The sequence below is a fragment of the Drechmeria coniospora genome, chromosome 02 (genome assembly GCF_001625195.1).
Source record: "Drechmeria coniospora strain ARSEF 6962 chromosome 02, whole genome shotgun sequence".
NCBI lineage: Eukaryota > Fungi > Ascomycota > Sordariomycetes > Hypocreales > Ophiocordycipitaceae > Drechmeria > Drechmeria coniospora.
In genome coordinates this window covers 3,088,250-3,113,544 of record NC_054390.1, presented here as the reverse complement: position 1 = coordinate 3,113,544, position 25,295 = coordinate 3,088,250, and the positions used below count along the sequence as shown (strand labels likewise).

General features: G+C 58.3%; 8 protein-coding genes across 8 annotated transcripts; 5 read left to right on the top strand and 3 right to left on the bottom strand.

The window, feature by feature from the left end:
• Positions 1–236: 236 nt before the first annotated feature.
• On the top strand, positions 237–2,047 carry DCS_03989 (uncharacterized protein; the record flags this gene model as incomplete). Its single annotated transcript, XM_040801301.1, has 3 exons — positions 237–471; positions 1,095–1,239; positions 1,348–2,047. 3 exons carry the CDS (start codon positions 237–239, stop codon positions 2,045–2,047), a joined length of 1,080 nt encoding a protein of 359 aa, XP_040656334.1.
• A 1,505-nt stretch (positions 2,048–3,552) lies between these two features.
• On the top strand, positions 3,553–6,105 carry DCS_03988 (uncharacterized protein; the record flags this gene model as incomplete). The annotated part of the gene is made up of 1 exon (XM_040801300.1): positions 3,553–6,105. One exon carries the CDS (start codon positions 3,553–3,555, stop codon positions 6,103–6,105), a length of 2,553 nt encoding a protein of 850 aa, XP_040656333.1.
• A 628-nt stretch (positions 6,106–6,733) lies between these two features.
• On the bottom strand, positions 6,734–8,342 carry DCS_03987 (uncharacterized protein; the record flags this gene model as incomplete). Its single annotated transcript, XM_040801299.1, has 3 exons — positions 6,734–6,984; positions 7,036–7,822; positions 7,899–8,342. The coding sequence occupies 3 exons, from the start codon at positions 8,340–8,342 to the stop codon at positions 6,734–6,736; spliced, it is 1,482 nt and encodes a 493-aa protein (XP_040656332.1).
• Positions 8,343–9,728: 1,386 nt separating this feature from the next.
• On the bottom strand, positions 9,729–12,782 carry DCS_03986 (uncharacterized protein; the record flags this gene model as incomplete). The annotated part of the gene is made up of 1 exon (XM_040801298.1): positions 9,729–12,782. One exon carries the CDS (start codon positions 12,780–12,782, stop codon positions 9,729–9,731), a length of 3,054 nt encoding a protein of 1,017 aa, XP_040656331.1.
• Positions 12,783–14,819: 2,037 nt separating this feature from the next.
• DCS_03985 (putative Werner syndrome helicase) lies at positions 14,820–16,829 on the top strand (the record flags this gene model as incomplete). Its single annotated transcript, XM_040801297.1, has 2 exons — positions 14,820–14,961; positions 15,052–16,829. The coding sequence occupies 2 exons, from the start codon at positions 14,820–14,822 to the stop codon at positions 16,827–16,829; spliced, it is 1,920 nt and encodes a 639-aa protein (XP_040656330.1).
• A 52-nt stretch (positions 16,830–16,881) lies between these two features.
• On the bottom strand, positions 16,882–18,390 carry DCS_03984 (Ribosome biogenesis protein YTM1; the record flags this gene model as incomplete). The annotated part of the gene is made up of 2 exons (XM_040801296.1): positions 16,882–18,209; positions 18,294–18,390. The coding sequence occupies 2 exons, from the start codon at positions 18,388–18,390 to the stop codon at positions 16,882–16,884; spliced, it is 1,425 nt and encodes a 474-aa protein (XP_040656329.1).
• Positions 18,391–19,677: 1,287 nt separating this feature from the next.
• On the top strand, positions 19,678–23,829 carry DCS_03983 (glycogen synthase; the record flags this gene model as incomplete). The annotated part of the gene is made up of 6 exons (XM_040801295.1): positions 19,678–19,820; positions 19,887–19,934; positions 20,738–21,662; positions 21,714–21,989; positions 22,079–23,640; positions 23,715–23,829. 6 exons carry the CDS (start codon positions 19,678–19,680, stop codon positions 23,827–23,829), a joined length of 3,069 nt encoding a protein of 1,022 aa, XP_040656328.1.
• A 743-nt stretch (positions 23,830–24,572) lies between these two features.
• Positions 24,573–25,133, top strand: DCS_03982 (putative U6 SNRNA-ASSOCIATED SM-LIKE PROTEIN LSM5; the record flags this gene model as incomplete). Its single annotated transcript, XM_040801294.1, has 6 exons — positions 24,573–24,597; positions 24,664–24,720; positions 24,777–24,815; positions 24,895–24,922; positions 24,975–25,038; positions 25,089–25,133. 6 exons carry the CDS (start codon positions 24,573–24,575, stop codon positions 25,131–25,133), a joined length of 258 nt encoding a protein of 85 aa, XP_040656327.1.
• Positions 25,134–25,295: the final 162 nt, after the last annotated feature.

Sequence of the window (25,295 nt, the reverse complement as noted above, 5' to 3'; positions counted from 1 at the left end):
CCCCATGTCTCACCTCTCTGCCCACCGACGTCTGCCCAAATCGCTACCCTGAGCGAGCACCAAGAGAGCCCTTTGGACAAGGCAGCGAGTCCGGCGACTACGAGCACACGCAACGACGGCAGCCCGGTACAACTCGCCCGCGAAGCTGTCAATTCAATCAAGATACTGCGTGCAAATCCCCTCGTCTGTTCCAGCATTGACGCATCTTCGTCGCCGCACCTCGACGACCCGACATCATGACCAGCCTCGCACGCTCCTTCAAGTCCTCGGCGGCGTACCTCTCGCCCGTCCGACGCCCCGGGATCCCTGGCCGTACCCTGTCCAGCTCGTCCGAGCTGTCCTTGACCTCGACGACGAGCGGGCCGCCCGGCGACGATGCTGCTTCGGCTGACGAAGCCGTCGTCTCGGCACCGGGGACGCCCGCTTTTCCTGCTGCTGATGCGGAGCGGCGGGCGTCAGCCAAGCCTCCAAGTAAGTGACGAGCCCGTCTGCTCCGGTTTACTTTGCCCAGCTTGCCCCAGCATCTCCGCACACCGCACACGCATTCGTTTCGCCCCTGCCTCCTCGTCCCTTTCCTTTGTCTCGGCCCGCACGAACCGACGAACCGTGGCTCCCGCCCGCCTCTTCTGATCAAGCATCGACGCGGTGGCAGGGGAAGGAGAGGCATCGAATCGCGCCCCCGTCCCCTCGCCAGCTTGGTCCTGGTGCCCCTCGGATGGCGTTGAAAGCTTCGAGGCCGGCATGCCCACCATCCATCCACTCCACCATCCGCGCACCCTCGTTTGTGGGGCGACGTTGGATCGGCCTGGGAGGGTTGGCGTTGCCGCTGATTGGCCTCGACGCGCCCATTGCGTCATTGTCCAACGCAGCAGCACCCGTGGCAAATGTCAACCGGATCCTGGCGAAGCATCAAACCGTCGGTCCATGCCATGGACGCACAAGTGTCGCCCATGGCTGCCGCTCGCGAACCGACAGGCCTGTTTGCTGCACATGTGCCGTGTCGATTAACTGCGCTGTGTCGATTTACATGCCTATACATATGCATGCATGTAGACAATGCATGCATATAAATACATGGCTAACTCCTCTCGCAGATAGCCCTGGCGGCATCCCCTTCCGCTCCTGTGCCAGCACGAGCCACCCCATCACCATCGAACTTCCCAAACACGTCCAAAGGCACAACTCCTCGACCGTCTCGACGCCTCTGGAACCACTCTCGGCGCGAGGCGACCTCCCAGGGTACGTATTGCGCGTGTCGGTGCGAGTGTGCCCGATCCATGGCAGCATGCTATCCCCACCCACCGTCGATCGTCGACGAATGCCAAGTTGACCATGTCGTCATGGCAGAGGATATTTTCCCATGCACGAAGATCCTACGAACCGAGTCCATCGCCCCCACCCCTTCCACAGCGACACCGCCTTTGCTCGCCACCACTTGCTGACCTCGGACTCGGCCGCGCACGCGACCGACGCCCGCGTCGTGCCCAAATCCTTCCCCGCGAGGAACCCGTCGACGACGGCCATGGCGCCACCCATCGTGCCCGTCGCCTCGTATCTGGCGCCGGGATTCCACGACAACCCGCTGCCCGTCGGCAAGTACTACCCGTCCAACTACGAGCGCCTTCACGCCGCGCAGAGCCGGCAACGCGCCCGACCGGATGACTCGCCGTCGTCGCAAACGACGTCCGACGCGCCCGTCCCCGCGAGCGGTCGAGAGGCGACGCAGGCTGAGGCGCGCCGCAAGATGCAGCAGTATCAACGCGACATGATTGCCCAGGCTGCCCTTGCCCTCGGCGATTCCTCCCAGACCCTCTCCAAGACGGGCACCACCATTTCGCTCAACGGCCTGCCTCTCAGGGACTCCCTGGCCGCCGTGGCGTCGCACGATCCCGCCTCCCCCCGGCTGAACCCGCTGGGGAGCCCCGGCCCCGTGACGCCGATGGATCTCGACGCCGGCCGCGCCGGGTACCTCGACAAGGGTGATGGCCGGCTGATGGCGGGCACGTCGGTCCCTCGTACTGCCGGCTACGCGGCCCGCCCTACCTGATCTGCGCCGGCCAAACGAGCCCAGGGCGACACTTTTCATCTCGGCTTTCTTTTTGTTGCTTGCTTGCCATCACCGCTTGCCGAGTCCATGCATTCTACGGCGTTTGCTATTTATCATAAAGTCGATTCGAAACAGTAAAGGGGCCGCCATTCGTTGAGGCCACCACTCCAGCGCCGACGAGGCCGGCCTCTTCGGTTGCGCTCAAGATTGGGCACAGCCTTGCATAGTTGGTCGCGTATGTGCGTTGGGCCCTTTCGCCCTGGAGAACCGCCGCGACGGTCAATTATGCATTTGCAGCACGAACAACTATCTTGTCACGGGTGTATTCGACACCTCATACCGCCACTCGACGGTGCACTGAGGGGGAAACCCCACTACTAGTGGGTGGAAGCAAAAGGAAGCCATCCGACGATGGCTACAAGGCGATGCGATGGAACAGAAAAACCAGGTCCCATAGGCAGCCACATTTCGACAGGGACGAGGTGTATCCGCACTCGTTTGCACGTGCAACCATCTCCATGTATTGCGGTCCAGGTGTACTACTGTCCTGTACTTGCAGCGTCGTCCTTTGCCACCAACATGTGTTTGAGTCCCAAGTACTCCGCATAGGAGCCCCAAGTCTACACATTACACAATGCGGTTTCGGCGTCGGCGAGGAAGGGTGGTGCGACGCCAACGGCAAAGCGGCCACATGTTGTATCGTTTTGAACTGGACTGGAGGTTGCCTGTGTCTGCACAAGGTGCCACGAGTGTCTTTAAGTTTTCGTTCTTTTGCCATAGAGACTTGGGCTCAAAGCAAAACCAATACTGTCTTTGCCCGATGCGCCGTCAATTCAGTAGCTCTGGAACTGCCCGCATTAACCATGGGCGTGTGTGAGTTGTTCAAGCTAGGATAGTATCGCATGCAAGCTCATGTATCTGTGGGCACCATTGCACGGCCATGTCGTTGCGAGACCGATAACACTGCGCCGGCCCTGCTCGCCGCGTGCCCGTCGGACTGTGCTCTGCTATTGGTAACGAGCGGTGGCAATTTGGCAACGCAAACGAAATGAAGATTTGGCAAATGCAAAAAACGCGATGCGCTCTGCGAGTTCCGGCTCACTTTGTACAGTACGTCTTTATCTGATGTGCACGGTACACGGCACAAGAGTACGGAGGTTACAAGTACGCGAGTAAGTAAAGTAATTACAGAAGGTTGAAGTGAACAGAGTACTAAGTGCAAGTACATGTAATACTGCAGAGTACTAACGCGCGGAGCACAGTAATAATACTGCAAGTATTAATACTGTACTGAGTAGGTAGCGATTGACAGTAATACTTACTTAACTAAGTGCTTACTTTACTTGTGCAGCAAACGTTGCCGAAGCACGTGAGTTGGCGTCAGTTGGCGTCATCGAAAACGCGGCGCGGGGCCGTCGCCACGAACCTCCCAAGGTTTTCTGCCGCCGACGACTCGTGATTTTGTTTCATCAATCAAGAATCATGCGACGCGGGTGCATGTAGCCATGTCCTATGCCGTTGAGAAACTTGCAGCTGGACCCAGCTCGTCCTCCGGTGCGAGCGGCATCTCCTCAACGAAAGCGACCGTCCTCGACTTCAATTGCCTCTTCACCCACGACCTGCGTCGGAAGCAGAAAAGGTGGCAAGATGGCCGGCTCAAGTACCACACCTTCAACAAGCGCGTCATGGTGTACGATGAGCGAGGTAATTTCATCGGTGATGCTCACTGGCAGGGAGCCTGCCCCGTCGTCGAGGAAGGGGAGGAGTTGGCGCTGGACAGAGGTTCGGCCATTGTCCAGGTGGCCGAGTGCGTGGGCGAGCGAGAGCAGGACCTGAGCGAGGTCCTCGACAGACGGGTGAGGGAGGTGGAGAAGAGAAGGGCGGAAGCGGCGGCCAAGACGCCGGCTGCGAGGGTCGCCACCCGGAGACAGGAGGGGACGGGACAGCCGCATCTCCACCACCAGCGGCCCTTGACCTCGATTGCTGCGAGCCCCGGACCACTCGGTCGAGCAGCCGTATCGGATCGCTCACCGTACGAAGTTCGTCTCGCCGCAGCGACGGACGATCCCGACGGTAACCCGAAGCGCAGGCGGCTCGGCGTCTCGCCGCCCAGCAAAGCAGGATACGCCCAGAACCTGTTCGGGACCCAGTTGACATTGTCATCCTGCCCGGTGCCGCTTGGCGGGCGATCGACGGCAACGAAGACGAGACCGAGACCACCGAGGGAGCAGCTGTGGGTGCCGCCGAGGGATGCTGGACGAATTGTGGCGAAAGAGAATGACGAAGACGACGATAATGACGATTTGGTAATGATACGCAGTAGATCACGGTCGAAACGGGATGCGACATTTGTAGACAAGACGGAACGTGCTGGTGACCCGGGGCTGCAGCAAATGGAGATTACGACAAAGGGAGTGGCAGGAGGCGCCGCTGGAACATGCAAGATCCAATCTCGAACCGAACAGGATTCACCAGGAGCAAACGATGGGCATCCGACACGACGACGGGCGACTCTAGTCAAGGGAGTCGCAACGGCAACACCCCAAACGGATCACAAAGAGCCCGCTTTGTCGGCATTCTCGAGGACCGAAGACGAGAATGAGGCATTCGAGGGAAGGAGAGGTCCAGTCTGCGAGACAAGGCCTGTCACGCAGTCGATGCCCGAGAGGCGGCCGACGTTGCAAGGAGAGCCGACAGCATCCGCTCATCTGCAGGAAGTTTCCGGCCGCCCTGCGTCACCCAAAAGCTCCGAGCCACGGACGGAGCTAAGGATCAGGGCAAGACAAAGAAGGGGGCTGCTCATGGTGTCTGAGAAGCAAACGCGTCAAGTGGCCTTGGCCGGCAGCTCCGAGACGCCCGATTCAAGTGCAGTCCATCGTCAGAAAAAGCAGGCACCCATCTCAAGCGTACGACTTCAGTCCGAAGCGTCGGCAACGGCCTCTGCTGTTCGACACGATGGACAGAGTTCGCGGCGAAGGCGAGAACCTGCCATTGAGACGGCGGTGTCGCAGTCAGATGGCGAGAATGAGACTGCACAAGGGAGACACAAACGGCAGAGAGAAAGATTGCCCAAGGTCTCATCAGCCCGCGCTCTCGATCCCGATACGCGCTCCACGAGCGAGACGAATGAAGTCGAATGCGAGCTGCCGTCGCCGCCGCCGAGGAGGAGAGATTCCCGTCACCAGAGATCCGATGCAGGCACAGGAACTGGAGATGGCAAAGCAGGACTGCGAATCACAAAAATGGCGAGAAAGAGCGTCAAAAGCATGGAAATTATTGGGTATGCACCGTCGCCGGCAACAGATGGCCTTTTGCTGGCGCCGGCGACGAGCAGGGTTGGATCCACGGCAACGCTCGGCGTCCATGCAACTCCGCAGCATGGTGACCCCGTTCGGCCGCAGGCCATTAGCTCGCTCAGAGAGCATGCTGCGGAAACGAATTCTCGAGAACGGGAAAGCCCATCAACAGATAGGACGGTAGATGAGCCCGACATCGGTACGACGGAGATTGGTGTTGTGTCGAATGGCACAAAGGCTGCTGGCAAAGGGCGGGCGAGCGCACATATTCCCCCGAGAAGGAGCAGTTCCCCACCGGATGGAAAGACAGCGGATGATGCGGAGGATAATCCAAAGAGCGCGTCACTACGGGCTACTTCGTTTGCAAGAAAAGAGTCGACAAATACGACACGGAACCGCCCCAATCTCCATCGTCAACAGAGCGCAGGATCGGATCAAAGCGAGGGCGCGGCCCCGATGCGGCGGATTAACAACCCAGCCACACGAGGCAAAAAGGCGGCACGAAAAGAGGATGCTGCTGGTTCGGCACCGCAGAGCCTAGTGCCCCTGGAACCGGTCTCGGCTGTGCGTCCAGCAGTTGCAGCAGCGAGTGCAAGCGCAAAAGCAGTGCCGAGGACTCCCCGTGATGCCATGCCTGGGTTCAGCTCGGCAAACGGAGGAGCGTGGAGTCGGCATGCGAGAGATTTGCTTGGAATTGCGAGGCCCGCCTCCCACCCTCGTCGCCGCTGTTCGCCAACGCCTCCCCGAGGGCTAGATTCATGACGTGGTCTCTGGATGCGGCATGCGCAGCTGGGGAAACCTCCAGTTTCACATAACCTCCTCGCTTGACAACTGTTGGAGATGCGCCCCCGACTCGGCGCTCTGCTGCGGAGTTTGCGTCGCTGAAAGTGTACCACGAAGCGCTGATGAGGGCCTAGCAGAAGGAACGAACACAATATGTGATGGAAACCATCGAAAAGACATTGGGTCAACATCCTACTACACATTTCTCCCGACTTCAACGAGTGCGTCGATCTCATGTTGACGCTAGTTCTCGTGACGTGGCATTGTAGCCCTTCTACTGTTGGAACATAAAGTAGACTGCAGTTTACCATCATGCCCTGTTCTGCTTGTTCTCCTGTCTAATTTTGCTCCGCTTGAACTCTATCCGTTCAGTCAACACCAAAGGGACAAAATGAATCAGCCGTTGCCCGTTCACTCGCTCATGCCTCGTAGCAGCTGCATTGCCATTGTCATATTGGCCAAGTCAAACGCCGGCCTTTTAGGATGGAGGGTGCAAAATCAACACCAAGTGTACCTCAGCGGGCAAGCCATCAGATGACCGAACCTGCCCTCCCGCTCCGTGGATAGGGTGCCCAAGGCCGGCAACGATGTCAAGGCAGTAGTCGGGCTACCGCGGTGGATCTCGGCCCCCAATCAGATCTAGGTAGTTGTCGTCGTCGGCAAAGTCATCGTTGCCGTCCAGCAGGCCGGCATGCTCTTTCGAATTCGCCTCCTCTCCCGGTGCAGCATCCGCGTCATCGGCGAGGTCTTCGTCGCCGGCCGCATCAGCCCCCGGCGTCGTCGTCGACCCGTTGCCGTCCTTTTCCATCAGCGCGGCAAGACGAGCGGCGCGGCCCTCCTTCTTGCGCGGCACGGGCGCTGCGACAGGTTAGCATGGCAAAGCAGCGGCGGGCGGTGGCGAGGCATTACCTCGTCCGTTCTCCTGCACGTAAAATCGCCGCAGCAGGCCGACGGCTTCGTCGCGTCCCCAGCCGCCCTCGATCTCGAAGCCCGGCTCGACATTGCCGCCGTCGCCGCCGTCGGGCGGATACGACGTCCCCAAGACGACGGTGCCGTCGGGAAGCTGAGCCTGCGGCTGGCGCGGAATCGGATGAGCGGCCGCCGTCTGGCCGTCGGGACTGACGGGAAGCGAGTTGGCGTGGATGCTGAAGACGCCGCCGGTGCCGCCAAACTTGTCGTTGACGGCGCCAAAGTAGACCTTTTTGATGCCAAACTGGCGCAGGAGGGAGGCGCACATGACGCACGGCTCGACCGTCACGTAGAGGATGCACTCCTTGAGGATGGCGGGGTCGACGCGTTCGGCGGGATAGAATCTCTGGCCGTACGGGTAGAGGTGGCCCTTGCTGCCGTCGTCGTTGCCGTCGTCGAGGGGCGCCAGGTCGACCGAGGCAACCGACCCGTTCTCTCCCGTCGTCCCGGACGCCGCGCTCGACGACGTGGCCGGAGGGGTCCCCTCGGCGGTGCTGGGGCGGTTGCTGGCCGTCGCCTCCTCGGCAGCCGGCTTGGGCTTGAGAGCCGTCGTCTTGGGGCCGCTCTTGGCCGCCACCGACAGCAGAGCGGAGATGGCCATGAGCTCGGCGTGGCGGGTGCCGTTGCGGGTGACGTTGGTGGCATTCATTCCCTTGGCAATGATTCTGCCGTCGTGGACGAGGACGCAGCCGACGGGCGTCTCGTTGGTACGCAGAGCAAGCCGAGCCTGGTGGCAGCCAGCGAGACGGCGTCAGCTTTTCCACCACGCCGGAGTTGGAGCGGCGGGGAGCGGGTGCACATACCATGGCAATGGCCTCGGTGATGAAGAACTGGTTCTGCTCACGCACGCGGATGGCCTCGGGGTCATCATCGGGAGCGTCCTGCTTGGGCTTGGACGACAGGGTCCCATCATCAGGACCGGCTAGATCGAGGCCGCCAAATGTCGTTGCAAGATGCGTCGAGTCGGGAGACACATTCATCTTGTCGCCGTCGGCCTTGGGCTCCATGGTCCGGGTTTGTGTGAAGAGGAATCGTTTCCAGCCGCTTCGGCGGGGAGTCGTTTGTGAATGGCTCCCGCCGAGAGTCGGCTGCTCCTTCTGCTGCTCTGTCTGCTGCTCTGTCTGCTGCTCAATCTGCTGCTCAATCTGCTTCTCGCCTCGTCCTCGCCCATTTCTCCCCTCGTCGGCAGTCGAGGAACAAAATAGGTGGCAAAGGGCAGCCGACAGTTGGTGGTGGAAGGGCGCCATGGCAACCCGTTCTGCTTGCTTCCTCCTCTTCTGCAGGCTTATTCTCTCGCTTCGCTGCAACGGCCGCCGCAACCTCCACCTGGACGCCCGGGGTGCCTTTCTGCTTCCCGACTGTGCAGTTTCCACCAGCGGCTGGGCGAATTCAATCCGATTGATTGACTGTCAAATATCGACTTGCTCTTTCTGCTCTTCGGCGGCCGCTTTGCCTTTGCCTTCGAGCCTGTTCCCGCCTCCTACGACGACAACCACAGGCTCAGCCGGATCCTCTGCCCGCCAGGTCCTTGCCTCTTTCCTGCTGCTTCCCGAGACGATTGCCTGCCGCTTCCCTTCGGTAGGCCGACGACGTCTACGCTCAGGATATTGCCTTCGCTGGGCATCAGTTGCTGTCAATCCTGGCAACGGCGATCGAGCCCGCCAAAACTCTTGACAACGGCGCACCTATATGCATGAACCAGATGTCCGGTCTGCTGTTTGACGCTGTCCCGCGTCTCGCTGCTCAATGAACTGGCACTATAAAAGTACTTATGCTGAGGTTGGTGGAGAGACTCAATCCTCGACTACCAAGATCATCAACCTCAAGGCTCGCTCTGTCGCTCAGTCACACGTTGCGTTGGCCGTGCTCTTGTTCAGATTCTGTCGCGTAACCACTCGGTAGAGAAGCCTAGGGGCACCAAGGCAAAAAATACCAATGCTGGTGGTTTGGCAGTATTGATAAATGTCATTGAGCAGAACAGGAATCCATACTGCCGTTTATTGGTCGTCCTTGATCCATTTATTTTCTCCCATGCATTTTATTACTTACTCAGGCGTCAAAGCTCCATTTTTTTCTTCTCGATTTTGGCTCCATTCTCAACGACTCGTCACATGACGCCGTACTTACTTTACTTGTACAGTACTTGTACTTACTGTACTAACTTACAGTACTTAATACTTATTGTAAGTACGGAGTATTACGGAGTACTCCGTACAGTACATCCTGTTGTCCCACTCAGGTAATACAGCAAGTACTTTACTAAAGTAAGTATGTGCATCCACCAGTATTCTTCGCTGCTTCTCCCTGCTTCTCCCTTCCCACCGCTGAGCGTACTACTCACGTACGAGTATAACAACTCGGACCGTGACAAGTGCTACGTTGTTTACGTTTGTTACAGAACTGACACAGTACGGACCAAAGCAAAGCGCAGCACCTCCATAGGAAAACAAATAAAACGGGCCTAGGCAAATTATTATTACTTCTACCTAGTAGCTCCCACGTCGGTAGCAATCAGAACTCTGCCAACTTAGGGTCGAGTGTTGGCTGCGTGCTGCCCTTGGATAAAACTCTACCGAGGCAAGCAGGGTCCCGCGACGATGCCATCGTGATGACGGCTTGTTCGTATACCTGGGTTAGAACTTGACGGGCTGGTGCCACGTGATTTTGGATAATGGAAACCGGGACGACCAAGTCGGTTGGTAGCGGGGACCCTTCTGAGTAGTGTTCGTGCATCTGGCCGTCCAACTCATGCGTGACGACAGAGTGCGCTTCGTTCTGAAAGTGACGGAACATTTTGGTGCCGTCAAAGGCCGGAGGGCCATTTTCGGCTTCGAAGCCGTGTTGGTGGCATTTGATGCCATGCCGAAGACGTTGCCAAACCCACTGCATGTAGAAATGATGGCGGAATGCAACGACAGCAATAAAGCGGCAAACTCGACCATGAAGACGATGGCTTTGATCGTAGCCAGCGTGAGTATGCTCGCCTTTTGGCGATGACGCATACTCTCTTCTAAGCCTTGAGGGTTTGATCTGTTTGAGGTGACCGAATTGTCGACTGGGAGTAGTGGTACCCAGTTGAACCCGGCGATACTGCTGTCTCCAGGCATGGGTTGGGGTGAGGCAACTGGGAAAGATGTTCTTTCCTCGTTTCGGCGTTGAGAATCGCCCGAGTTATCGGCCGCACTCTCGACATTGACAGCAGGGCAGCGAGGCGACTCGGAACGAAGGACTCCAACGTGTGAGTGCGACGATTCGGACGACTTTGCGGCCGACGTCAGTGGGATGGATGGCTTCGATTCCCCGACCGACACATCGGCACCATTCGATTGTTGCACACGCCTGGCGCCGCGGTCAATATCGCTGGACGCATAACGAGATTCCACAGATTGCAGGGCTCCAAGTTGTGCGTGTGCAGAATCGGGCGAGTGTGCGGGTGAGAGTGCGGGCGACCTTTGTTGGTGGGAGGAAGTGGACACGGCAACAGCCCCATCCAAAACGTCGGATTGTTGCATATTGTTGACGCGACAGTCAATTTCTTCAGAAACATAACCACCAGTTGCGGATTGTAGGGCTCCAACATGTGCGTGTAAAGTGTCGGGTGAGTTTGCGGGCGAGTGCGTGTTTGACCCTGTTGGCTTGGTCGACGTTGACGCCACGGCAGCCATGTTCGCGGCAGTCTCTTGCAGCGCGGTCCTGGTGCGAGACAAAAGCGGCGCATGAGACTCGGCAAGCCGTTCGCCACGGCTGATCTGTGGCAATTCGCTCAGCGCGAAGCGATGAACAGACGCGCCCTCGCATTGCTGGGTTTGATGGGAAAGGACGAATTGGGAGTGTCCCGCCTTTGGCCACGTTAGAGAGGGTTCTCGTTGATATGGATCCTGTTTACCTACGTTTGAAGGAGGCAGGTAATGCCCAGGTATGCTTGTGGTCGATATGGACAAGTGATCGGATGTGATACTCGAAGGTTGGGGATTCTTGTCGCAAGTCAGTCTCGGTGATGAATTGAGCGAAACTAGTGGACGTACGTTGGAATTCCTTGAGGCAAGGATGGGATGAGAGACGAGCGAGTCCGGTAGTTCCTGCTGCTGTGTAAGTTGCGAAATCATATACTTGACCAGAGGTAAACGTACTTTGGTGGGTGGCCGAGTCAATGACGACGCCGGAACATGGTTACTCGAGTGCTGCTTCAAAACGGTCAGTCGCAACCTCGACGGCGAAAGGGCGTGTCTTGGGCCTACATTGTTCTGCGTGCGACTGCTGAAAACGTCCCGACGCAGTACATTCAAGACATTGGCGTGGCGGATAACGTCCCGGTCGGCAACAGACTCGGCCTTGCTGCTCGTGGAGTTCAGACCTGGGTGGCTCATTGCACCGCCATCATCCAGATCCGGACTGTAGCGCTCGCCGCCGACAGATGTGCCGGCGTTGAGCTGCAGTGGCTCCTCAAACGGCGCTGGTTCCCATCCGCCGACGAAATCGCCGCTGAATACATCTTGACTGGGCGGCGGACACTCGGGCAGTTTCGGCCTAGACAAGGGAGCCGATGAGCCGACGGGAAGCCGATGCGCATCCTCGGCGAATTGTGATGATGACAGGAATAAGCTAAAGTCGTCGTCCTCGCTGGTTGATCCGGAATGCCCCAGGAATGAGTCTCCAGGAGAATTGTCGGGTATGTCAAGGCTATCGGCGGCTGCGAGGTGGGCACCGACTCCATGCTGCACATGCTGCCATTGTGGTTGCAGTCCTTCAGAGTGTGACATTGACAATGAAGATGGAGAGATGCAATTCTCCAGGTCGGGGAAGAAGTTGGCGTCTTGGCCGACGTCCATGGGAGAAAATTGGACAAACGGGTCCCAATCCGTGGGTGCGGCGGCAGGGAACGACTCCATCGCGTCCGCGTCGGAGAAGGAGAGCAGGGAATCAAAGTCGAAGGAACTGGTGGTTGAAGACATCAACTCGTCCACCAACATGACATGCTCGCCCGGGAGAGGGTTCTCTTTTTGTCGTGCCGGGGACAGTGTCGGTTGTGTTGGGGATGGCCTTGACCGCTTCTTGCTCGACTCCGAGCCGGGCGAGACGGGTGACTGGGCCGTCTGAGCGGCAGATTGCTTCCTGTGGCTGGGATCGCAGCGAACCTTTCTGCGGCGGCAATCGTCGCACGCTTTTATGATTCGCATGAGGTGAGCGTGGTCGCGCTGCGCCTTGGTCTTGGAGCCGCGGGACGCCAAGTTGGTGACGTCGCGGCCGTCCTTGGTAAGGATTTTCATGCCAGGAAGTTTGGAGAAATCGGTGGCCCGACCCGGGGTCGAGTTGACCTTGGTATGTTGCCAGCTTGATGACGAGGCGGGCGAGGTCGAGGCCGAGGTGGTCCAGTCCCAGCTGGGCGTGACGGGGGAGGCCTCCAATGACGAGTCCAGCGAGGGACTGGCCGACATGGGTGAGGCCATGGTGACGGCATGAACTGGGTAGAACTTGAAGTTCTGACCCGTCGTCAGGGCATGCTCGAAGAAATCGACCGTGACGGCGATGCGCTTGTCCTTGATGGAGGTGGGACCAGGCAGGAAGGAGCTGATCAGGTCATCGAGCTGCTGTGTCCCGAGGTTGGGGAAGAATTGCAGCGGCTCTCCGAGTGCCGACTGGTAGACGGAGAAGCCCTGAGGGAGATTGGTTTGGGGCGAGGGCGCCATGGCGTCGGAGCACCTGTGTCCCTTGGTGTACGGAGTACGGCTGTGACTCACGGTGGCGATGAGATGGCGAGCTGACCGATGGGGAGGTGCGAGGCCTCAAAAAGGGTCAGGTATACGCCAGATGAGCCGTAATAAAACACTTGACAGAGAGTTGTAAGCAAGAGAGCCATGTTTTATAACAGAATGTGCCACATGTACCAGAGTAGAGGAAACGGTGATCACGTACCTCACACGCCGAATCTTGCCCGCTTACTTAATTGTACAAGATTACGGTGGACAGTGACTAGACGTTTGGTTTCCAGCAATTGTCCATACATGTATATATGGGGGGGGGATTTCGGTTCTTGACAATGCGCAATGCAAATAGGTCAAACCACGAGAGATGGGAAAAGGAGAGAAAGCACGGAGTGGCCTGAGGACGTCGCGATCGGAGTTCAAGTACTATCGCAGTTCTGAGCCTTGGGCAGGCGGATGTCACCCACTTGCACGACAATCCGCTCTTTTCGTCCTAGCTGCAGGCTGACTCCTTCGGCGTGCTTGGAAAGGTATAGCGCATACTCCACAGTAGTCTCGATGAGCCAATGGACGTGCCCGTCACCTCCGACGAACGTTGTGCCATTGGCCAATGGGGGGCGTCGTGCGTCTTGCGGCGCAGACCAGACTGGTTGGTCCATGAGATGGCGGGGATAGTCACAAGAACAGGGAGTGCAAGTATAGAGTACTTGCACAATTACAGTACACCGACGATACGGAGTACAAAATGCTCGTTCACTGATGCCAAGTAAAGTACACCATGAAGCGAGTACTTGTACAGAGTACAGTCCGAGTAAGTACTCTGCACTTTCATGTTCATCTTCTCTACTCCGTATTTCAGTACTTCATAACTTGCATACAATACTTATTACTTGTAATGTAAGTGCATGCAAGGGCAGTTTGCACTGCAGGTGGAGTGCTCGTACTCGTATGCCTGAAGAGCGGCACCTTGAGCATAGCGGCCGGATGGCGGTATTGATATCCAACTCAATTGGAAAATTATCCGACGGAAGGTGGATGGGCATGGGAGAATGCCGGAAGATGTCGCTGCCAGTAGTTGGTAGATGCCGATCAGCCGAGTCGCCATGCCCAAGTTCCATAGGGAGGACACCCAGTCGTCGTAGCCGGAATGGCCACTCCCAAAATTGAACCTGTTTGCATTATTTAAGGTAGCAGAATGGGCAACCAGCACACATGATGCACCTGTTTCTGCTCGTGCCGCAGCGTTCATGTTACTATACGTGCAGCAGCACGGCGTTCGGAATCTGGCGTCATGAACGTGCCCAGAGAGGGTATCTCGGCCCTACCCACCACAACGAGGTCAAGTCGTATTGCGACTCCTTCCTATCAATCTAATTCGCAAAACTAAGTGTCTATTATTGAAATGGTTTATATAGCCTTTCCCACTGCTTTGATGATTTCCTATCGCTGAGGAAGACACCTGAGGTCAGTCGTGTGCCGCTGCGAAGGAAGGGATGCCAGAGACGACACTTACAGCACTCTAGTGACCCGCCAATCCATTGATATTGGGACTTGTCTCGAAACAGTCACCGAGTTGGCGTGTGACCATAAAACGACATGTACAGTACGGAGTACTCCGTACTTGTACTCCGAACCGACCTGCTATTTACAGCCTACGGGCAGACAGGCCAAGTATTACCTGTTAATGCTGGCAGCAGATACGGAGTACGGAGCATCAATACAGGTATTGCTGCACCTACAAGTACATGTACATGCAAGTTCGAGAGGGGGGGTTTTCAGCCGCCTCCTCCGTAGTGTACTAGGTACTTAATGTACTAGGTAAGTACGGACGGAGTACTGCACGTACTCAATATACCTAGTAAGTAAGTGCATGTACTCCGTACTGTAATAAGTACTTCTGTACTCCGTAATAAGTAATTATTACTTCATATTACTGTAATTACTTAGGTACTTACTTGAGTAGTGCGTACAACTAATTGGCTCATTTGTACCCGATACCTATGCCCCTCCATAAAAGCGACCATGATCCATCCAGCTTGCTTACCTACCATTCCCAAGGCCTCGTCAATCTGCCGAGCTCCCTCAAACTCACCAGAGGCAGGCATGATTCATTGCAGTGGCCAGTCATGGATGTTCATCAACGCCCAGTCGACTTTGAGGACGCGTAAAATTGTCAACGAAAAAGGGCATCGCAATAGCTAATGTTGCTCTTCCCATGGACTAGATCACGTCACCTTCTCGTGACGCGCCCCAGACGATATCGGCCTACATGCTTCGGTGTCCGTCAAACGGGACGTCGATGGCACCGCCGAGGTCATGAAGCGAGCCATGTCGTCCAGCAAGGCAAATGGCCTGTGGAATCCGAGTCTGGGTATTCGGTTCTCTCCCAGCGTCGAGCCAAAGACGCGGGCTCTGTACCCTCGACTGGACCTTTCTCGCTTTCTTCACACCGCCACGACCAGCACCAGCACCAACGCATCGCCAGACGAGGCCATGGGGGCTCGTGATTTGCTATCAACAAGACAAGATATGTTCGGACGAGTCGAGCCCAGGATGCTCCCCACGTCAGTCGCCGTTGGCCCTGTCGACATTGCGAGAGAGATGCTCGACGACGACGCGGCAGAGGACGAGCAAAGGGCCCGTGTCGAGAAGGATGGAACGGTAGAGGCGAAAAGGCCAGGTCCTCCCGCTCCGGTGGATGCACCCCAAACTCCACTGAGCTTCAACATCTCGGCTGAGCGCTTCCATGTCGCCCGCGCCGCCGCCGTCGGCGAAGCGGACTCCTTCTGGTCGCACACTCTGTATCAACGCATCACGCCAGCCGGCGCCGTCGAGAGGGTCAAGGTACACTACTGCACGAGTAGGCATAGCATGGAGCACGTCTGCCGAAAGTACTTTCTCCACGAGGGCCTTCTCGGCTTTGACCTCGAGTGGCAGACGTATGCGAACCGCGACTCGGACATTCGCTCGGCCATCTCCTTGGTCCAGATTGCGAGCGAAAGCCGCATTGGACTCTTCCACATCGCCATGTTCCCCTCGGCCGCCAAGGAGATGGCCGATTTTGTGGCGCCCACCTTCCGGCTGATCATGGAAGATGCCAACGTGAGCAAAGTCGGCGTCCAGATCCAAGGCGACTGCACGAGGCTCAACAGATTCCTCGGCGTCAAGGCGAGAGGCGTGTTTGAGCTGAGCCACCTGTATAAGCTGGTCAAGTACCAGGATACGCCGAAGCTGATCAACAAGGTGCCGGTGGCGCTGTCGACACAGGTAGAAGATTGTCTCGGGCTCCCCTTGTACAAGGGCCAGTCGGTTCGATCGAGCAACTGGATGCGACCGCTGGACTCGAAGCAGATGCTGTGTGCGTCCAGAATCCGAATCGATCTTGAAGGCCCTTTCGCTCACATTGTTGTAGATTCCGCCTCCGACGCGTATGCCGGCGTTCAGCTGTACCACGTTCTGGAGGCGAAGCGGAGAGCGCTCAAGCCATGCCCTCCACGGCCTTACCACGCAGAGCTTGGCCTTCCCATCCCCATCCCCATCCCCATCCCTACGCAACAATCAGAGTTGAATCCCACCGAGGATTCGAGCCGAGATGTTTCCGCCGCCCAAACGGTCGCGTCGACGCCCAGCTTGGCACGTACGAAGAAGCCTGCCCAACCGGCCAGTCCGGCTGCGAAGCCGCGTGACGCCCGCATCACGGCAGCAGAAATTGAAATGAAAAGGTTCCGCGCCTCCAAGCGGACGCCGATAGCGACAACTCCTTCCGCTCTCAGGGCGTACTATGTGTGGCGCCTCAACGAGGACCTCGGGCCCGAAGCTGTCGCCAAGCTGCTGCGCGACCCGCCCCTGCAAAGCAACACTGTGGTGTCGTACATCCTCGATGCCATCACGGCGGAGAAGCTGCCGTACGACAAGAAGCGACTCGCAAACGAAATCACTTCTCGTCTACAGCCGGGACCGCTCACGGGCCGCTATCGGCATTTCTCGAGGGATCATGCAAGTGGGCCAAAGTCGACAAACGAGGCGGCATGAGAGGGCACACGGCACAGGCAATTCTCATGTATACCCAAACTCTCTCTCCTATTTACGTAGCTAGGAGGCCGCGCCCCCTGTTGATCTGAACCTTTTTGTCCTCGCCGCCACTGACAATCCCCCACGTTTCATCCCAGACGACGCTCAACACCTTGGCACCGTCGCCCGCCGGGGGAAGCTTCTTGCCCTTGTACCACTCTCTGCCGATGCTGTATACGGGCTCGCTGACGGAGCCGCCACCCTCCTGCGTCGTGCCCGGGCGCACGCTGCGCAGATCCCACACGCGGCACGTGCTGTCGTGCGACCCGGACACGAGCGAGTATTCGTTTTCGGGCGAGGCCGCGAGCGAAACGACCATGTTGACGTGGCCACGAAGGGTCATGGCTGCCGTCGCCGCGGCCGACTCTCGGGGGTCGAGGAGGGTGATGTGCCGAGCCGAGGTGCCGGCCGCCACGAGAGAGTTGGGCAGCGCGGCGGCGCACATGATGGGATGCATCGTCGTCAATCTCGACACTTCCCTCTGTGTCGTCAAGTCAATCGTCTTGAATGTGTGGTCTTGCGAGGCCGTGTACGCGACGGTCGCGTCGTTGGGGTGGAAGATGGCCGCCGTCACGGGCTCGCTGTGCAGCGGCATCATGGCCAGAGGACCGCGCTGGGCCGTGGAGCCGGCGGCGGCCGACAGCTTGGCTCGCTTGGCGCCGTGGGCGGAGGGGAGGCTCTCGGGATCGGCCTGGGGTGCGGTCCGCTTGGAGGAAGTCCACAAGCCGACGGAGCCGTCCGACGAGGCGGTGAGGACGCGTCTCGTGGAGCCGTTGACGGCGACGCTGTTGATTTGCTTCTCGTGACCCCAGAGCTCCATGTTGGGCTTCAGCGTGGCCGAGGAGCCGTCGGCGGCCTCGTCGTAGTCCCAGACGACGACCTTCCTGTCGAGGCCGGCCGACACGAGCTGTGTTGGGGACACCCAGCGGACGGCGTTGACGCGCTGGGTGTGGCCGCCGGCCCTGCCGGAGGACGAGGTCGCGACCACATGGCCGGAAGGAGTCCAGACTCGGACGAGGCCGTCGTAGGACGCGGTGGCGGCTCTGTCGGAAACGTTTCCTCCCTCGGCAAGACGGCCGGCTGGTGAGGTCAAGGACAGGACATCGACACCGCTCACCCAATCGTCGTGTTGGAAACTCGCTTCGTAGACGGGCGGTAGCAGACTGCGCACGTACTGCAGCGTGAGCGTCGTTTCGGACGAGAGCCCGTTGACGGACAGGTACTCTTCGATGCTCGTTCGCAGGAAGGTGCCGTTGGCGAGGAAGTCGAGGGGAACCGGCGACGAGGTGTCGAGCATGGACTCGGAGTTGAGGATTCGCGAGAGGCCATATCGCTTGATATCTAGACGGAATTAGTCTTTCCATGAAACATCGCCCGTGCAGTTTCCCGCATGCCATGGGCGCTCGCGGCGTTGGACGGACGAACCTGAGGGGACAAGAAGCTGCTGCTTCGACTCGGGCAGTTGAAGGTCTGCCTCGTTGGTTGTGAAGACGACCTTCACCTGGGTAGGTGACGAGGTCATCTTGACGGCGGCAAGGAGGCTCCCGGTACTGTGTGCGAATGCGAGTGTGCCTGAGGCCGGTGATGCTTGTCACGTATCTTCCTCGACTGAGTTCAGAATATCACAAGCGATTCATCGTGATCGGATGGCGGCAGGCTCCAGAAAATTTTGGGAGGATCCGGCAGCCTTGTGGACTCACCGGGACGCCGTCCCACTCCCCACTGCGGGGCAAGAAGGTGGACGAATGGGCGCCATCCATCGCACGAGGCTGGCAACAAAGTCGCAGCTGAGTCATGGTGCTATCCAGGAACACCACCAGCAGCTTCCTGTCCACAACGTGTGTGAACGTTTACAATATATGGATGCCCGTTCATTTCGACCTCATTTTCTCCGCTATCGACCTTTTGCCATCCGGGTTGGACTTGCAAACTCCCTCACTCGACGACACCAGACTCTGCCATGACTCGGAGGCTCTGCCGCAGTCAAGGGGTACTCGGAACTCGCATTCAAGCCTATAGCAGCGCTTGGCATGGCAGCTACAAACAGCCATTTCCGATACTTCATCCGCAGCATTCGAGGCGAGCAAGACGAGGAAGGGATATCAAGAAAGGCATCGATGACGACATATACAGTCGACGCTAGACGCCGCGAGCCACTCCTCATTTGATGAGTGCGCGATGTCCGGGCATGTCGCAGGGTGAGTACGCATACGACGTCGATTGCCACGCATTCGTCACAGTTGCAGCACGGCAATATCTTGACGCAGAATATCTACCCCTATACCTATACCTATACCTATACCTATACCTATGCCTATACCTATACCTATGCCTATGCCTATGCCTATACCTATACCTATACCTATACCTATACCTATACCTACCCCTACACCTACTCCTACAAGATTCGGTACGGGTTGCGTGCTCCTACTATCAGCTGTCGATGGCTACCGCGCCGTTGATGCAAAGACTCATATGAGTGCCGACTTGAATGTGACAGCTCAGCCCACAAACGCACAACTTTAGGGATGAACTAGAACATGATACGACATTTACAGACTGGCTGCACCCCACGGCTGCGAGCGATAGGCCATTCATCCGTGTCGACGATTGGTTGCTCGTTCAGGCTGGACACAGTACGAGTAGGCAGATTCCCGTGAATATTTCGCACCGTCTCCCGAGATGTCGTCATCCCGAGACTGTTCATCTTGCGGCACACCATCTTGTCTGGAGGATATCGCCCACAGGCTCTCCACGCTATAGGCTGCTCGGCGCTGGGCTGGGCATGGGAGGGCTGGCTGGCACCACCATGTCCCCTCCCACCAGGACGCAGGACACAGCACCAGAGAGCCCCAAGTCGTCTGGATCCGGCCTGGTCCGCCATTCGCCACGACCAGGCCAGACCAGCGGTCAGTGGTCAGCAGACAGAAACCAGGCGGCGACCGGCGGTCAGTGAGTGGCCCGGCTTCAAGAGGGGGGGCGGACTTCATAGTACTAACCCATATTTCAGTGCTCTAGTACTCTGTACAGCGATTCGTACTGCCATGTAATTACGGGGGCGAAAAGGTAGGGGTGTCGGGCAACTAATAATGCACAGCAGCCAGCGCTACTGCTAATACTTGGTACTGTACTTTCGGATACTCCGTACTGTACATGTACAGTACAGTACCAGTAGGTGTACTACATACTATGTACCTAAGTACGTATTTCGCACATACTTACTTAAGTACTTACATACATGTACTAGTAAGTAAGTACTGTAAGTAAGTACTGTAGTATTACCTACAGTAGTACTACTGCACGTGTACTTGCCTGCACGTAATAATAGTGCCTTCCCACTACTGTGTTGTACGTACTTGGTACATGTAGGTAGAAGGAAGCCGGTACCTTTACGGGTAGTCGCTGTCCATTATTTGTACAGTACGCTGACAGGCTGTATCTGTACTCCGTACTCGGTGCTTGTCATGCGCCGTCTCCCAGCGTGCCCGTACATACGTGTGCACCTCACATGTACATGTACACGTATACCAGCAAGTGTACATGTAAAATGGCAAGCCCCTTGGTAGCGAGCCCGACGCCACCACGCCCTCCAGGTCTCGCCTGCTTCATGGCCCTGGCGGGGGCTTGTGGGTTTTGCCTCCTGGGCCCTTGCTCTTGCCTTGCCAACCGTTGAAAGTGGCGGCGAGGAACCTCTGGGCGGCTTCGGCGACGGTTGGCTGCAGATTTAGATTAGCGGCCCACTCGCGCTACGATCCCCAGACCCACTCATTTTTTTTGCCATCCAAGCTCGGCCGGCCTGCCAGGGCAACGAGGAAGGAGGGAGTTGGAGTCGGTCGAGCTTGCCTGGAGAATCAACTCCAGTTCCCCAGTGCGCGCGCGGCTGGTTCCGCACTATTCTGCCGCCGGCTCGTCGCCTGTTGGCCTGATTGCCCCGTCACCGTCACCGGCCTGTTCTCTCCGCTTCTCCTCCTCCCCTCCGCCGACGTTGCGTTGCCTTCGACCATCCTTCCATCCTTCCATCCTACCAACCTACCTCCCTACTTTCCGCTCGTCGAACCATTCATCCTCTCCTTCGAGCTCCTCACCACGCCACCTCCCTCCTACTTCGCCCGCTCGAATCCCAAGGCATCGCCGACGAGGAACTTGACATCGTCGTCCCCGGAGGCCGACCTTTTCCATCGTCCTGTGCAAGCTTGCCTCGCCGATCCGCCTCGTACGTCGTGCTGCACCTCGTTCGAGCTCGAGCACACCGTAGGTGCTCCCTGGACAGCTCGACGACCCACTTCGAGCGGCAGCTCCATCCGGCAACCTGGCAGCTTCGACGCTCCCTGCCTGATCGATCGATCGGACCTACCGCCGTGCACGAGTCGGCTCTTTTGCTGGATCCGACATTCTCGCCGCGACTCCCTCGAAAGCTCCCCCGCGGCTTCGTTGGTTCAACGTCCACCACTTGACTGTTATTCGCCTCGATCGCCGGACTTGCCCTTGGCCGCAGCGCTCGCTCGGTTCGAAGCCACCACCGTCGAAGCACCGACGCCGAAGCCATGGCCCCCATCGACGACGAGCCGCCGCAGGTTCGCGACGTCAAGAACCATCTCCTGTTTGAAATCGCCACTGAGGTGGCCCACCGAGGCATGCCCCCCCTCCCTTCGTCGTCGCGCTCGGCGCCGCCCATCGCTGACCAGCCTCTCCCCAGTCGGCGGCATCTACTCCGTTCTCAAGTCCAAGGCCCCCGTGACGACGGCCGAGTATGGCGATCGATACACTCTCATCGGGCCTTTGAATCGCCAATCCGTGCGTTCCGCTCCGTCGTCGCGTCGTGCCCACGATAGCTGACCGTGACAGGCTGCGGTCGAGGTGGAGGAAATGGAGCCGACGAATCCCAACATCGCCATGACCATGGCCGCCATGAAGGAGCGCGGAATCGACATGGTCTACGGCCGTTGGCTCATCGAGGGTGCCCCGAGAGTCATCCTCATCGACACCAAGACGGCCTACGGCTACATGGACGAGTGGAAGGCGGACCTGTGGAACATTGCCAGCATCCCCTCCCCTCCCGGTGACGACGAGACCAACGAAGCCATCGTCTTCGGCTACTTGGTCGCTTGGTTCCTCGGAGAGGTGAGTTAGAGACCACTCCCCCCCCCCCCCCACCCCCCCGCTCGCCCCCTCGCCCCCACGCCGTCGAGCCCGCCGCTGACAAGATGCAGTTTGTCTGTCATGAAAAGGAAAAGGCCGTCATTGCCCACTTCCACGAATGGCTCGCCGGTGTCGCCCTGCCTCTGTCCAAGAAGCGACGCATCGACGTCACCACCATCTTCACCACGCACGCCACCATCCTCGGCCGTTACCTGTGCGCAGGCTCCGTCGACTTTTACAACAACCTGCAGCACTTCGACGTCGATGCTGAGGCGGGAAAGCGTGGCATCTACCACCGCTACTGCATCGAGCGCGCCGCCGCCCACGCGTGCGACGTCTTCACCACCGTCTCCCACATCACGGCCTTCGAGTCGGAGCACCTGCTCAAGCGCAAGCCGGATGGCGTCGTCCCCAACGGCCTCAACGTGACCAAGTTCGCCGCCGTCCACGAGTTTCAGAACCTGCACCAGCAGGCCAAGGAAAAGATCCACGACTTTGTGCGCGGTCACTTTTACGGCCACTACGACTTCGACGGCGACGACACCCTCTACCTCTTCACGGCCGGCCGGTACGAGTTCCGGAACAAGGGCGTCGACATGTTCATCGAGTCCCTGGCCCGCCTGAACCACCGGCTCAAGAGCTCGGGCAGCAAGACGACCGTCGTCGCCTTCATCATCATGCCCGCCCAGACGACGTCGCTCACCGTCGAGGCCCTCAAGGGCCAGGCCGTCCTCAAGTCGCTGCGGGAGACGACGCACGTCATCGAGCAGGCCATCGGCCGCAGGCTCTTCGAGCGCTCCCTCAAGTGGCACGAGGGCGACCCGCTGCCCGACGAGAAGGAGCTCTTCTCCAGCCAGGACCGCGTCCTGCTGCGACGCCGCCTCTTCGCCATGAAGCGCAGCGGCCTGCCGCCCGTCGTGACGCACAACATGGCCAACGACCACGAGGACCCCATCCTGAACCAGATCCGACGCGTGCAGCTCTTCAACCACCCGACGGACCGCGTCAAGGTCATCTTCCACCCCGAGTTCCTCAACTCGGCCAACCCCGTCCTGCCGCTCGACTACGACGACTTCGTGCGCGGCTGCCACCTCGGCGTCTTTCCTTCCTACTACGAGCCGTGGGGCTACACGCCGGCCGAGTGCACCGTCATGGGCGTCCCGAGCATCACGACCAACCTGTCCGGCTTCGGCTGCTACATGGAGGAGCTGATCGAGAACACGACCGACTACGGCATCTACATCGTCGACCGGCGAAGCAAGGGCGTCGACGACTCGGTGAACCAGCTGACGGGACACATGTTTGACTTTTGCGCCAAGACGAGGCGTCAGCGCATCAACCAGCGTAACCGCACCGAGCGTCTGAGCGAGCTGCTCGACTGGAAGCGCATGGGCATGGAGTACATCAAGGCCCGCCAGCTGGCCCTCCGAAGGGCGTACCCGAATTCCTACGGCCGCTTGGACGACGACGAGTCCGACTTCATGCCGGGCGTCGAGCAGAAGATCACCCGGCCATTGTCCGTGCCGGGCTCGCCGCGGGACAAGAGCGGCATGATGACGCCGGGGGACTTTGCCAGCCTCCAGGAGGGCCGGGAGGGTCTGAGCACCGAGGATTATGTTGCCTGGAAGCTTCCGTTCGTGCACCCTTCCCCCCGCCAAGATGACTTGGTCGATGCGCGTCGAGATGGCGGAGCTAACGAAGTGGCAGAGACGAGGAGGACCCAGACGAATACCCCTTCCCGCTCACGCTGAGATCCAAGAAGCCGTCCGTCGGAGACGAAGCTCCTGGGGCCGTCATGGAGCCTACGCTGAACGGCAACTGACGGATGGGCCCAAAGTTGCACGAAGGGATTGTTCATTGAATACCCATTACGCATGTTGACCGCATAGCTTGCTCGGTTTTTTACAGTGCGCGTTTCGTCCCACGATTGGTGTAGGATGCGTTAGGGAAACGGGAAACGAGGGGAAGGATGCAGGGGCAACAGTTGGGCCATGGGTTTTTCTGTTCGTGTATCTACGTATCTTCATCTTCATGAACACGCGGGCAAAGTTGACGGAGCGTCTGCCGTGTCCTGTGAAGACTCAAGACTGCGGCTGTGTTGCTATGTCTAGTGGCGGGACGAAGCAAATCCCCTTTGCTTCCGACGCATAACAAAGGACGTCAACGCAGCAATTACTCACAGTACGCATTGAAATTATGTGGAGAGTATTCGTTCCTCACAGTTCTTGGTCCGAGGACATTCATTACATGTACGGTTACGGAGTAATCGCAAGTATGTTCGTGGGAGGAACCGATAAGTTGGCCGGCTGGCGTTCGACTGAGCTGAATCGGCCGCTTAGTCATCGGCGCGTGCGCACGTGGGATCGTGGGGTGAGCACCACAACGTAAGTACAGCTACCAGTCGCAACTGCAGCATGTGGCGGCCAACTGGTCAAGATAAAAGGCAACTTGCAGCAAACCACCAGGCTCAGCCTGTTACGTCAACTCGGTCTCTACTTCTTGTGCATCATCCGAGAGGAGTAGCAGGTCAACTTTCGCAGGTCTAACGCACCCCGAGCCTCCGCCATGGCCTCGCAATTGCTTCCCCTCGGTCAGGACTTCTCCGCTCTCAGCCCTCCATCGTCTTGAACGTGCCGCCGACTGACCCCTCACCCAGAGCTCATCGACAAATGCATCGGCTCACGGCTGTGGGTCATCATGAAGGGCGACAAAGGTGCGTCGAACGGGTGGCGAGCTGAGAGGCGACTGATATGCTGACTCGCCGGGCAGAGTTTAGCGGCACGCTCGTTGGCTTCGACGACTACGTCAGTGAGTGCAATCGCCCCCCTCCTAGAAGGACACGCACATGCATGCATGGTGTAGGAACCCAACTGACATTGTGTTGCAGATATGGTCCTGGAAGATGTGACTGAGTTGTGGGTGCTTTCGTTGGCGGCACAACTGAACGGCAAAGCTGACGGGTCGCAGTGACTACAGCGGAAACCACACAAAGCTGCCTAGGATTCTGCTCAACGGAAACAACATCTGCATGGTTGGTGTCCCTTTGGTCGTGCAGCCTTTGCCCTCGCTGACTTGATTCAGTTGATTCCTGGCGGTGAAGGACCAGGCGAGGCAGCTGCTGCGTGAGCCCGTGACGCAACGGCGAAACCGGCATCTCCCATGAAAAGTTTGTCGTTTCGTACGCCGAGTTGGGGGGTTGAGGAGAGGATACAGCATTGCATTCCACGGATGAGTCACGAACCGATACCGAACCATACATGAGGCACCATGGCAGGAACAACGCCAGCC